We start from the raw sequence: 13,419 nt of genomic DNA, 5'->3' as shown, positions 1-13,419 counted from the left end.
CTTTTCCAGTTCTCCTTCTGCGAAACGATCATCTTCTCCGGTCGAGATGCGTGTGTGAACTATTAGATAGTTTTCGTAGTAGTTTTCGGATGACTATGACCCCCCCAGGGTATTTGACACTTTGAGAACATTAATTAAGAAATGTAGAATTATGTTAATAAACAACTCCTGCTTATGTTTTGTTATAAAAATTTAATTTGTTTAGTTATTCGTGTTTGGCAAATATTATAATTTATGCAGCAAAGCCAGCCCACTCGCAAACATTCTTATATTTGGGCCAAAAAACAAAAGACTTAGGCAACGAACTGACAACGACTGTCAGAGTCAGTCTGCTTTTGAAACTGTAAAGTTGTAGAACCATACTGTGTCATTCTTCTTGATCCGGAACTGCTTACGTTAATTATATTTCTTCGCCTGATTAACAAATCAAAGCTCGTTAAATCGACTTCTGTTAATTCTAATACCATTCTTGGTCGGCTTCTCATAATTTGATGGCCTATTTTCCTAGATTTTATCGCATTCTCTGTGATTTTTATAGCCCTTATTTGCATTCGATTCAAGCCAAAAAGTATAAACAAAACATGAAAAGGCTTTAAAAATTATTTTTATATTTTTATGTGATTATTTGAGAACATGCTGGGATCTAAAATGCTTCCGTGTTATAACGTCTCCAGATGGTTAAGTAACTTTGGTGATTAGCACTTTTTTTTCAGTGGGCCAAAGCCGAATTTTGTTTGCAGTTTAATGCTTTTGTTTAAGTGACTAAATTTTAATCGAGTTTTGTCATTAAAACTAGATAATAAAAGCTTTATACGAATTGATAAATACCGTTAGAGAAATGCAATAAACGAAACAATAAAAACCCATCAAGTTGAACGCCTTCCGCTCTTGAGTGGCATAAATATCAAAAACCACTGCCATAATAAATTTCAAACGAAATTGGCTTCGCATCTTCAAGAACTCAAACTACTTGACACTTTTTAGTCTCGTTTTTATCCGTCTCTGACGTTTAAAGCCATAAAATATGAATAAGCAAACATGGTATCCGCCAGATAAAAACGGAAATGAATTATTTAGCCAATTCGCTGCGACCTGGTATCAAAAAATCGAGAATCTTTGGCTAGTCTAGGGTAGGGTAGGGTAGTAGCGTCCATTTCAGATAACCGATACAAAAGATGGACCCAAGCGAAGCCAAGCCAGCGTGATTATTGGCATTTGGTTATGCTTATTAGATTTTCGCTGCTTACGTTTTGGGCAGATGTTTTCCTCATATATAAATTTGAAAACAGCAGCGCGCCGGATTGGCAGTTCGGTGGCTAACTTTGAACCTCACAGACGTCGTACACTTCGTTCCAAGAGACCTTAAATTCGAACTGAAAATTATTCCAAAATATATTCGAAATTATTTCGAAACTTACTGTGTGATCTTGTGCCGTGTTGCCGGGGTGTGTGCAAAAAAAAAACCAGAAACAAAATACAAATATGCGATATTTTGTAAGCATTCGGCCATGAGCCCTAATCTGTGTTCCCGATCTGTGATCATATCGATGGCTGATAAGACCCCTTTTGGTTTCAGCTGATTGGATTGCTCTGCTTGGGCCTGATTGGGTTCGAAGTGGATGCCCGTTTGGTGCGTGTTCGCCGGATCCGTCGATTGGTTGGCGGGGACGAACGGGATGCCCAGATCACGGACTTCCGGGTTTCGCCGCTGGACGACGAGGGCGTCTTTAAGTTCGCCTTCAAAACCAGCAATGGCATCGACGTTCAGGCCGCAGGAACTGCCCTGGAAACCATTGGAATTTATAGCTATACCTCGCCTGAGGGAATGCCCATCGAAACCCGATACATAGCCGATGAGCTGGGCTTCCATGTGGTGGGACGACATCTACCGCAGCCTCCACCAACACCCGACTATATCCTGCGATCCTTGGAATACATTCGCACCCACACCGAGGATGGCAAGCTGAAGCCAAACGTGTTCTGATTCTGAAGTTCCTGAAGCTCAAACTACATATATTCGCACCGAATTGGATGCAAGTGTCCAAGAAGAAGGCTGAACCACACCATTTAGCACGTACTAATATAGCACCACCAACTAACTAAGAGCATACCCCCCAACTTAAACTAAGTTGTTGCTAGTTTTTGTAAGTTCTTCGAACTGCGCAAATGTTCATTAACTTTTCTTTGTCTTTACCTTGAGGTTTTTCTGGTTGGGCTATAAATCACCCATCCATCGGTTGTTCCGTGGCGTGAATTTATTGTATTTGCGCCCATAAAGAGCAAACAAAGGCACGCCCAAAAAAAGCACACATCTAAAAAAAAATAAGAAATCTCAAGTGACCCCATCGAATTCTATCTTGATATCCCATTATCCGCTAACAGCTTTATTTGTCTGCGCGTCTGATTAATATTTACGTCTATTCTCAGATATGGAAATTTGAAAACTGGATGGAAATGAATCGCGATTCTGTTTCTGTGTTTGGCGATCTAGCGATGACTTAATAACAAAAGGCATTTTCTTTCCGGGTAAAAAAAAAAACTATGTATGTCCATAAAAAAAAGAATGAAAAAAAAAACAAACTAGCGGGAACATTTGCAAACATTCGAATCAAGTTCGGCCTGCTCGAATTTAAAAACGACAAATTATAATAAGCTAATAAGCTAAACAATTAAATCATGCAAATTTCAAAAACATATGTTTACCGTCTTTTTTTTTTAGGTGGAAGCCTAAAAGTATAGTTTTATCTTAAAATGTGCCTCTCTTTTCAGATACTGAATATACATGAAATGACCTGCTTTGTTAATTGGTTAAGTGTATTAATCAGATAACATTTATTAATTGATTTTTGTGGGCTTTTGTTGCTGGAAGAATTTAATACCCTATACTTGGACTTGGTATTTATTTCCTAATTATAAACAGAAAATAAACAATACATCTCCAGAGAAATTCAAATATTTATTATGTATCTTGTAATTGGTGGATAAAAAAGGTAAATAACATTAAACTTCTCTTTTTATTTTGATCCTAGGAGATCCTGTTGTGTATCATGAAAAAATAATAAAAATCCTTATTTAATATTTTAGGTAGTAGTAATAAGAGTATGTTTAGTCATAAAAGTATGTTTAGAGTATGTTGGTTTTAAGTTTTAAACCTTTGAAAATGAAATTCAAATATGGTGCAATATCGTTTATATTGAAATTGGTGAGTAAAGAGATTTGAAATGATGATGAAAAAAATTTGTATATTAGGAAGAACTAGTAAGAATATAGTCTCCAATTTGTGGTTTCTATCTATCTATGTAATAGAAAATAGAGCTAATAGTTCGGAAAGAATAACAGCATCATCCTTCTTCCAGTTTAACAACTTCACGTGGACAGCAGATAAATTTCGTGGATTTTTGGCATAAGGAACGCATAGCCTGATGGCCTGAAAGTATTATAATGAATCATAAGTCAAATAAATAGAGATTTTGTGAAAAGTAACTCACCTCCATCAAAATCTCACTAAATTCAATTGAGAAACACATAACCTGCTGTGACACTTGGACTGCTACGGGCGGATACACGTGCAAATTCAAGAGCAATTTGCTCAGAACGGACAGCATTCGTGCCAGCCTATGATTTTTTGATATATCCACTGGTCGCTCGAATTTGACAAAACCCTCAGACGTATAAGAATACCAATTTGTATCATTGCGGAACTTATATCCCAAAATGAAATGATAATATATGGGAGCTTCCTTGAAAATACCATTTTCGCCATATAGATTGGCGTAGATGGTATAAAATATCCGATTACCGAGCGGAGACATTTCAGAAGACAATTTGTATCTATTTCCACTAGTGCAAGTAAAATGTAGCATTTTCGCAGTAGTCCCATTCATGTCCAGGGCAAACATCAAGCTCAAGATCTCCCCGTCAAGATGGCCATCGTCGACAGCCGGGTGGCGAATGTCAGTCTTCAGCTTCAGTTTGCCAATCACACGATCCGAATCGATTTCAAATGGCATTTTTATCCACAGAATTGGTAGGCGAAAGGGAGGAAATGGGTGGTTCCAGAATAAACCTTTTTAAAAGGTTTATATCAAAAAACATGCTCTACAAAACTTATTAAACTTAATAAATTATCTTACATGTTGTATTCAAGTCCTCGAATTCCGGCAAGAAAGTGGAATTTGTTTCATGAAGACACTGAATTATTTTCCGGGTGATATCGGCCGAATCCTTTCTAAATATTTCGTGTTCAGGCCTCTCATACAATGAAGTTTTTTCAACCAAAATTTCGATGGAGTCTTTTAATCTAAGGGCCATGGTGCACGTGGTTTTGTCGTTCTTAGCTTGAAAGTTCAAAATTAAATCGCAATGCAACACTATTGAAACAGAGATGGACTTCCCAGGGATGTTTGATGTTTCCGTTTATCGTCGTCGATAAATGTCAATTTTAACGCATTATTTTAACACTTATAATCTATAAGTTATAATGTAATATAATTTAGTTAAGTGGGCTAAAATCAGGCGTTCACAAAAAAGCCCCTAAATGGTGGAAAACCTTTTTGAAATTATATTTATTGGCCAGTGTGTACCTCCTAGTTTTAGATATCCTTTCTATCGACTTATCGGTCTATCGCTAAAAGCTCATGAAATAGTTATGTCGCCGTTATGTCACAATTTCTTGAAAAATTGTTGAAACTATTGTAGGATATAAAAAATATATTGAAAATGCCATTGATCTTTATATAAAAACTTATAACTGAGACAAAAATATAAAATTCATATATTGGTAGACTACAAAAGGTAACAACATCTTTATAGGGTTAAAAATTAATGAAAGTTATTTCAAAAATGTGAATCCCTTTGATCTTAAACGGTTAGTTAAGTAAGGTATAACTTTTAGTTCCAATTTGCAATTATTAAATCTTTATAAAAATGTTTAATTAAATTAAAATGCAGACATTTTTCCTGTATTGACGTGTTTTATTATAGTATCTACTAGTTTAACGTACAATTGTATGTCTCTAAATAACAATGACTGGTTGCAGTTTCGGAATCTGTTTCAGTGGCTGGATCCTTCAACCTACTGTTGATCCTTCTGGGACGGAGGATGAGTGCGAATATATTCCAGGGCGCGGAGCACATAGGCGGGAACTGGGGGCGGCGTGGGCAGATGATCGCCCACCGGATGGTATCCCTCCTCGTCGGCTGTGTAGGTCAGCGAGATCGGCTCGCCCTCGGGCGAAACATAGCTGAGAGCGCCCCGGACACCATTGGCATTGCCCGCCTCCTGGAACTGGATACCGTTGCTGGTCTCATAGGCGAACTGGTAGTTTCCCTCGGCATCGGAAGCATCGTTCTGGAAGCTGCGGATCTGGGCATCTTTGTTGATGTTGTCGGCGCAGGCGCAGCCGATGAGAGCCAGGCAGAACAGCTGGAATTGGAGGTTGATATGTCCAGTAATCAGAGGATGAGTGGGCATTGCGCAAAACTTACATATTTGTACATCTTGCTGGTGGTTTGAAGTTCAGTGGATGATGAGATGATGCTGTGGTTTGGCTGCTTGCAGTGCAACTGTTTAATTCGATCAGCTCAAGTGCGTCTTTTATATGGATGGTGATGAGTTGGGGACCCTTGTCTTTAGTTACAGGCACTCAAACGGGTTTTTTTTTCGAACCGAGGAGGACCAGGGGTAACTATAATTGCCAAAAAAAAATAAAACTTGTATCATCATACCACAATATTGAAACAATAACAGCAATAGTACGACCGAAAAGAGCCTTTAAAATACATGAGTCATTTGCCAACAATTTATTTTGTATGCTTTTAATTCGGTTTCAGTTTCGGTTTCAGTTTTTTAATTCCGAATCCCACTAAATGTTAAATTGTATACAAATAAAAATTGTTGTTTAATGCGGTTACCGGCTCATTCATGGGCCCCTGGAAATTCCAAATAAAAACGAATTATGAATCTCTGAGATTTATTTTTTTTTTTGTTACAACTTTCAATTGGAGATGGGGCGCCCTGGGCGCGAAACTTCCAATTGGAGTGGCAGGTGCGCATGCCCCTGGAAAGCTGTTGAAATCGGTTCAGATGTAGATGGGCAAGGTCACAACCTGGCAACATGTCACCCGGAGCGCCGCCGAAGATCTGCCACAAATGCATGATCTTCTGATACCCTACATTTATGACTTTAATTAATTGTTAACTTTGATGTTTCGGCGAATTGATTAATTGCCTTGGACTATGCGATAAGTTTAAACAAATTTATACTTGGACTTCCACAAAAAGACTGTTTTAGTTTTGTTTTTTCGCTAAATTAGTGTAGCAAACATCTTCCGAATCGGTGTTAATTGCCAAGAATTGTTTCGCTCGACAAGGAAATGTTAAAAGACCGGAAAGAAAAGACTGGACTTCCCAGCACCAATTGAAAAAAACAAAAATACAATCACCAAATCAAGCCGAGAAAAAATATTCAAAAAAAAACTATGTACACTTTTCAAACTTTTGTAAAGATAGTCCCTAGAAACCTGAAGTGGATTTCCATTTTGTTGAGCTGGCTTGTGATCAGCCATGGAGTTGAGCCGAGAGCGATACCCCCGATCCCGTCCCAAATTGAAACCAAGGTCCAGAATGAAAGTGCAGTTGAGGAGGAGCTCTATAACAACCAGACGATATCCGATGAATTCATTGTTTATACTTTACCGGATGGCAAGTGCCTACGTCTAGTCTATCACGTTGATCAGTATGGATTTTACCCGGAGACGATCGATTTCGAATGATTTTAAAAGGAAAGCAGGAAAGTAGAGCTGCATCTGGAAATGGAAATGGAGATAACTGAAATCTTAAACGGCTATAGTATGCATTTAGACTTTTAAAAATAAACACCACAATATGCAAATATTGATTAAAAAGTTGTTTCGAAGCCATTATAAAGTTGCTGTATAATTTGTCGTGATATCTTGGAATGTATCTCTCGTGAAACATAAAAAAAGAAAAAATTCGGAATGTTCTACCAAGTTTATTTTACTTTTTTTTTTGTTTTTTTTTTCTCCCCCCATTTTAGGCAATTTAACAATTCAAATTTTTGTGAATGTTCCATCTGTTGGGAACGTCATAGATATATTGTCTTTAGGGCTGAACTAGTTTGTCAGATCAGGTGGGTCTGCGATTGATAGGCATTTTATTAGCCATAGTGCTAAGTGCGTTTAGGCCTAGAATTAATTTATTGCTGGACAGCAAATTTGTATGCTAATGCCACAAACTTGTTGAGTTTGTTGAGATGGAGAGCGAATTAAGAACGAATTCCTTGATGAACAAACAAGTTATACGCCTTCGCTCTCATCCCCAGACCAAATGAAATCGAAATTGAAACGGATGATAAATTGGATTGATTTAAATTTATTCGCCACGAGTTGGTGGGCCCCCTCTCTGTTGTAGCCCTCGATTCCATTGGCGAATGTCACATTTGCCATTACCTCTGCGAAAATCCAAACAGCTAACCGAAACTATTAGCCATTAAGTGCAAAGTCGGATCGGTGATTACCGCCACCGGGGCAGATGTGGCTCCATCAGTGGCAGCCACTTCAAATGGGTTCAAATGTTTTATTTTTCCCCTTCCAAGGGGTATTAACTTTTTCATGATAAGAATGATTTTTTTTTCTATCTTTGAATATAGATCAGAATAGCTAATAATTATTTATTAAATATCTTGTTTAAAAATATTGTATTTTTATGTTCTTCAAAAAAAATTTATATTTATATTTATTATATTTATATTTATTATATTTATTATATATTTTAAGATATACATCTTAAGTCTTTGATTTTATTTTTATAAAATATTTAAAGATCTATTTATGACACGTTATAAAATAAAGGAGTAAAGATAGAATAACTAAGTTACTTTAACAAAATAGGTTATCCTGAAAGTCAACTTCTAAAAGGGGTTACATCCAAAAAGTGTATCCAAAATATCAAATCCCAAGAAGAGTCCTCCTTTCTAGTTTTATTTTTCTGGGGCTGCGCTGAATTTGATTTAATTCGATCGGTATGCTGCTCTTTTTGCCAAAAAACACACAAACATATTAAGTTAGATATTTGGTTTGAAGCGGCGGCTTGGTGCTCAGAGCCAGATTAGAGACGTCAGCGTCCGTGACGCCAACGCCAACGTCGACAGCGGTGGTGGCTGCGGCGGCGGAGAAGATCCGATGGCGGCTATAAAAGCCACCGCCTCCGAAGATCACCCAATCAGTTTGGATTTAGACAACCTAGGAAACTACAAAATGTTCAAGCTTGTGAGTAGAAGTGTTCAAAAATATCACCTGAGGATGTACCTAATCTCCGGATAACAATTCCAGTCGCTCTGCCTGCTCGCCGCCCTCATGCTGGCCAATGTCCATGCGGACAACATCAACAGGGATGCTGTTATCACCCGCGAGGATAGCGTTTCTGCCGATCCCGAGGGAAACTACAACTACGCCTTCGAAACTAGCAATGGAATCCAAGTCCAGGAGGCTGGCAATGCCAATGGTAATACTGGCTCCTTTTCGTACATTTCCCCCGAAGGCGAGTCCATCGCTGTTACCTATGTCGCTGATGAGAACGGATACCAGCCCCAGGGTGCCCATTTGCCCACTCCTCCTCCCATCCCAGAGGCCATCCTCAGGGCTCTGGAATACAATGCCGCCCACCCGCCCCAACAGTAAACCGGAATTGGATACCCCATTGATGGCCTAGTCATATTGCTATTGCGGCTAAAAATGAGTTATATCTAGTTTTAAAAATGCGTGTACATAAGCAAAAAACAATCTCCATACAATTTACATAAATGATCATTTCAACCTTAATAATCTTGTCTTAATTATGGAAATTGGATGCAAATCCATGCACTGGATAAAAACTTGAAAGTCCCACCATCTAATCCGAGTTCATAATTTTTCCAAATTGCATTTGAATATTTTAGTATGTCACCAGATATTTCAGTGAATCAAGAAGGGATTTTTGAATCTCCAATTTATTATATCACTCTTCGGAATAATTCGGAATGAATATAATCGGCTTATTCCTAAAATGATCTCCGAACTAGAAAACATTCTTGTTTTGGTGTTTTGTTTAATTAAATCAATATTTCTTAGTCTCACGTTTGTTAACAATTTGAGCCAAATTAAACAGCTGTCCAAGATTATTTATCAAACCGCAAACCAGACCCAGGAACTGACCAAGGCAAGAGGTAAAAACCAAGCTAAAAACGTATGCAGACAAATGTGGAAGCCGCAGGGCCAACAACTCACTTGGCATCTTTTTTTTCAGCATCAGCTTGCCCCGGTTCAGTTAATTTTAAAAAATATATATTTTAAATAACCATTTCCATGTAAATCCAACTCTGGCTGACCTCCACAACGAACCAGAAAAAAAAAATTAAAAAATAACCAGAAAGAGTCTAGAAAATTATGCAATTGCCGGCTGGGAATTGGGAAACTGGTTTGCGGGTTATTAACACTTTCGCTTCTTGAATTCTACTTGGTCAAGATTTGGGTCAGCGGCCGGCAGCTGTAAAGTCACTCTTCGCCAAGGAAACAGGAAATTTTTAAGCCTATTGGGGCTAAAATTTGTTTAAGGAAAGATAAAAAGCAGGGACTTTTGTTATTATGAGTTTTATTCAAAAACTCACAAAATAATCAGCGTTTTCTGGGCAAAAAAATAAGAAATAACCACGTTTTTGTGATTTTTTAAATAAAAATCATAACAAATCATGATTTACGGTCCCTGATAAAAATAATTAACAAAACAATGATATTAATTTAAGTTGTTAAATCTTTCAAGACATAAAGATAAGATAAGTACAACTTATGTATAGAAAATAAGCATTTTAAATAACTTGTTTCATAGTTTTATTTAATATTGTAGATTTTTTTCACCTCAAAATGTAAAATATCTCTCAAAAAGTATCAGATGTTCTTATAAATTTTCAGAAAAGTTCAAAATATCTTAACTTTGAATGGGTTAAGCTTATCGAATAACCTGTTTTGTAGTATCCTTCACAACTACCCCATTAATCGGCAACGAACCCTGTGTTGGCATATGTACATTGTATATTTATAGCAGGACTGAGTCCCCTGCTGGGATCACATAATCAACAATTAAGTATAAAAACCAGTGCAATACATATGTGCAATCATAAATAAGCCCCATTTGGCCTTTTTGAATGTATTGACGCCGGCGTCTCTAGAGCTTGCTCTCCTTTGCCTCCTTGGCCTTTTGGCGAGAAGCTGCCGCTGCCGCCGGTCCAAAGCGATGGATGAAGTTGTTGACCGGCCCGATAATGGCCTCCGGATCGTTTATGTGCACATGGTGCGAGCCATTGGCTTCAACGTACTCAAAGTTGGGCTTCTTAACCAACACGTCCAGCACCTCGTCGTAGTACTTCTTGTCCTCAAAGTACGAGGACTGGGTGGCCTTGATGAACAGATATGGGCATGTGATGCGATGGGCCATCTCCACGCAAAGCTCCTGCGACCCAATGGCGTAGTTGTAGAACTTCAGGCGCCGATCGCGACAGAAGAAGTACTTATCGGGGTACTTCTCTGATTTCTGGATGTTGCGGGCCATCAAATGCTTGCAGTGCTCCTTGTTCACAGAGTGGAATGTTCCAATGTAGACGCGTTCAATGAGTTCATCATAGGAATAGCTGGGTGGTTCGTTCTTGCTCCGATTTCGCTGATCTTCGCGCAAAAATTCATCTAATCTCGTTTCCATTGTTCGTATAACAGATGGATAAGGTCGTTGGTGGGGCTTAAGGGCATCTATACCAATGATCATGTCCACTTTGTCGGGAAAAACAGCGGCGAATACGAAGCAAATGATTGAGGACATGGAGTGGCCCACGAGGGAAACCTTCTCCCATTTATACTGTTTCATGATTAGCCGGATCACGTAGAGATTATCGACGGAGTTGTAGTAGCAGCCATCCGGCAAGCGGGAGGAGAGTCCATGACCCGGTAAATCGATTGACAGGAAAGCTATGTCCGGCGATAGCAACGGCATGAGGCGATCGAATGTTCCCGCGTTGTCCTGCCAGCCATGGAGCCCCAAAAGAGGCTGAACGTTCTGAGGGCCGTACCATTTTCCGGATATATGACCCCAGGGCACTGTGATGCTGATTTCCGAAAACTGTAAGGGCAGAATGCAAAAAAATCAATGTAAAATATTAGGATATAACAATGTAGATCAAAGTACACATACTGGTCTGGTTGGAGCTTCGCCAGTTAAGTCGCCTGCATGCCGATAACGCTGGGCGAGATCGCTGCCACTGACGGTGCCACTTGAGCTGTCCTCCAAATCCATTCTGTCCGCTGAAAAGTCCAAAAATGGAATGAGCTTCAGAATACGCTTCAATTCCAAAGTTTACCAAACTGAGAGGCTTATCAGTGGCGACTTGACCAGATTAGCGGTGCGATTAGTTAACAAAAAGCCAAAGGCGAAAGCAAAAAACATGAAAGCGGAAAGTAAACAATAAAGAGAAGCATAAAAAATGCGAATTTGGCGTGCCTGCATCGCTGAAATCGGTAAATATCGGCCAAAACGGATCAAAATCAATGCCGGCGTCTCAATGAAAGGTCTCAAAGGTCAAGGTGGTCTCCCTTGGCAGCCGTTGCAAATTATAACTCACGTTTACGACTCATCGTGGGACGGGATCTTTTTAATTTAGTTTAATACAGAGACTTTTATATTTATATTTATATTTTATATTAATTATTTATTTGCCTAATGCAACGCAGGTGAATGGATCGATCATCCGGAATATCAAACTACAGCTGTTAGACGGGTGTGGGCGTTTATGCGGAAATAATTATGAAATATTGAATTAATAATTTATTTAATAATATTTTTAAATAATAATTTTATATATTTCAATTTTAAACATGAAATTCTTCTAAATAAGAATGAATTGCATCTATTTCAAAAGTAACTTCAGGAAAAGTCAAATAGAAATTTAAAAAATTCCACCGTATAATCATAAACTAGTGTTGGAAACTATAGGTATTAGTGTTGGAAGATTCCAACAGCCCCGCGAGAAACAGACAACATTAAAAACCTTGTCATTAAATAGTTTCTTAGGAGATATTACGTACGGAGATCAAAGTTCATCTGGCACAGCGTGCTTGCTCATCTGTATCCATGAGTGGTGAAATCAAAGCGAGCTCGTGAGTCAAGCCAGAGGAACGTCTAGTTACTCAACGAAGATATTTTGTAGAAAATGAAGGTGCCCAGAGCTCTACGTCTGCTGGCACAGCTGCCGAACGTGAGACACTCAAGTAGTGGAGTCTCCAAACCCCTGGCGACGTACACTAAACATGTAGGTTACATCTTAGTCACTTACTTTTATCCAAACTAAATCCTTCCTTACTTGCAGTTTGAGGAAATCTCAATACCGGTGCCCTGGGGTCACATATCTGGAAAATGGTACGGACCAAAGCATGTACGACCCATCGTGGGCATGCATGGATGGCAGGACAACGCAGGCACCTTTGACACCCTGGCACCCTTGCTGCCGTCCCACCTATCTTTTCTGAGCATCGATGCCCCGGGACACGGACTATCCTCCTGGCTGCCAGCTGGCACCTCCTACCACTCCATCGACTTGGTTTTGATCATCCGACGACTCATGGACGACTACAACTGGGACAAGATATCCATCTTGGGCCACTCGATGAGCTCCATCAATGGCTTCGTGTACAGCGCTCTTTTTCCTGACAAAGTGGACCTATTTATCGGCTTGGATGTCCTTAAGCCGCCGATTCGTAGTGCCCGCTCTATTGTTAACGGATTGACGGAGCGACTGGAGGGTACATTGAAATTGGAGCGGCGCCTGAAGAGCGGCTCTGAGCCGCCCGCTTACGACTGGGATCAGCTGGTAACCCGCCTCCACGAGGGATCCAACAAATCTGTATCCCTGGATGCCTGCAAGTACCTGCTGCAAAGGAATTGCAAACCTTCCACCCACGAACCGCACAAGTATTACTTCTCCCGCGATAACCGACTGAAGACGTCGCTTTTCTACACGTTGCACTTGGATGTCGCTCTGGAGATGGCCAACAGGATCAAATGTCCGCACTTGTTCATCAAGGCTTTGCAGGCACCGTACTACGAAAAGAAGGAGTACTACGATGCCACTTTGGTAGAGCTGAGAAAGAATCCTCTCTTTGAATTCTTTGAAGTCGAAGGCAGTCACCATGTCCACTTGAACGAGCCGGAAAAAGTGGCGCCCATCATCAACTCGTTTATTAACAAGTACCGACCTTTATAAGATAATTATCTGATTGAATCGGACACTTAGCAAATGTAAATACTAGTTCAATCTAGAGTAATTGACGAATATTGACTTGATATTAAATGGGAGTCCATCTCTGCCATAGAAACTACGA

The 13,419-nt window shown here is 39.4% G+C and overlaps 6 protein-coding genes across 6 annotated transcripts; 3 read left to right on the top strand and 3 right to left on the bottom strand.

Annotated features, from left to right (window-relative positions):
* Positions 1 to 1,272: 1,272 nt before the first annotated feature.
* On the top strand, positions 1,273 to 2,694 carry LOC6493145 (pupal cuticle protein Edg-78E). Its single transcript, XM_001957108.3, has 2 exons — positions 1,273 to 1,494; positions 1,577 to 2,694. Exons 1-2 carry the CDS (start codon positions 1,483 to 1,485, stop codon positions 1,982 to 1,984), a joined length of 420 nt encoding a protein of 139 aa, XP_001957144.1. The 5' UTR covers positions 1,273 to 1,482; the 3' UTR covers positions 1,985 to 2,694.
* A 478-nt stretch (positions 2,695 to 3,172) lies between these two features.
* LOC26514723 lies at positions 3,173 to 4,364 on the bottom strand. Its single transcript, XM_014910173.3, has 3 exons — positions 4,134 to 4,364; positions 3,489 to 4,066; positions 3,173 to 3,427 (listed from the first exon to the last, which is right to left on the bottom strand). Exons 1-3 carry the CDS (start codon positions 4,309 to 4,311, stop codon positions 3,296 to 3,298), a joined length of 888 nt encoding a protein of 295 aa, XP_014765659.1. The 5' UTR covers positions 4,312 to 4,364; the 3' UTR covers positions 3,173 to 3,295.
* A 589-nt stretch (positions 4,365 to 4,953) lies between these two features.
* Positions 4,954 to 5,759, bottom strand: LOC6506835 (pupal cuticle protein Edg-78E). The gene is made up of 2 exons (XM_001957109.4): positions 5,488 to 5,759; positions 4,954 to 5,425 (listed from the first exon to the last, which is right to left on the bottom strand). The coding sequence occupies exons 1-2, from the start codon at positions 5,497 to 5,499 to the stop codon at positions 5,075 to 5,077; spliced, it is 363 nt and encodes a 120-aa protein (XP_001957145.3). The 5' UTR covers positions 5,500 to 5,759; the 3' UTR covers positions 4,954 to 5,074.
* Positions 5,760 to 8,192: 2,433 nt separating this feature from the next.
* LOC6493146 (pupal cuticle protein Edg-78E) lies at positions 8,193 to 8,841 on the top strand. Its single transcript, XM_001957110.3, has 2 exons — positions 8,193 to 8,289; positions 8,353 to 8,841. The coding sequence occupies exons 1-2, from the start codon at positions 8,203 to 8,205 to the stop codon at positions 8,698 to 8,700; spliced, it is 435 nt and encodes a 144-aa protein (XP_001957146.2). The 5' UTR covers positions 8,193 to 8,202; the 3' UTR covers positions 8,701 to 8,841.
* Positions 8,842 to 10,068: 1,227 nt separating this feature from the next.
* On the bottom strand, positions 10,069 to 11,806 carry LOC6506834 (probable serine hydrolase). Its single transcript, XM_001957111.4, has 3 exons — positions 11,664 to 11,806; positions 11,237 to 11,346; positions 10,069 to 11,164 (listed from the first exon to the last, which is right to left on the bottom strand). The coding sequence occupies exons 1-3, from the start codon at positions 11,674 to 11,676 to the stop codon at positions 10,220 to 10,222; spliced, it is 1,068 nt and encodes a 355-aa protein (XP_001957147.2). The 5' UTR covers positions 11,677 to 11,806; the 3' UTR covers positions 10,069 to 10,219.
* A 55-nt stretch (positions 11,807 to 11,861) lies between these two features.
* Positions 11,862 to 13,416, top strand: LOC6493147 (probable serine hydrolase). The gene is made up of 2 exons (XM_001957112.4): positions 11,862 to 12,350; positions 12,408 to 13,416. Exons 1-2 carry the CDS (start codon positions 12,252 to 12,254, stop codon positions 13,299 to 13,301), a joined length of 993 nt encoding a protein of 330 aa, XP_001957148.1. The 5' UTR covers positions 11,862 to 12,251; the 3' UTR covers positions 13,302 to 13,416.
* The last annotated feature ends 3 nt before the right edge of the window (positions 13,417 to 13,419 follow it).

The sequence above is a fragment of the Drosophila ananassae genome, chromosome 2R (genome assembly GCF_017639315.1).
Source record: "Drosophila ananassae strain 14024-0371.13 chromosome 2R, ASM1763931v2, whole genome shotgun sequence".
In the NCBI taxonomy this organism is placed as follows: Eukaryota; Metazoa; Arthropoda; class Insecta; order Diptera; family Drosophilidae; genus Drosophila; species Drosophila ananassae.
The sequence above is the reverse complement of the archived record's forward strand: the minus strand, read 5'-3'. Positions and strand labels throughout refer to the sequence as shown.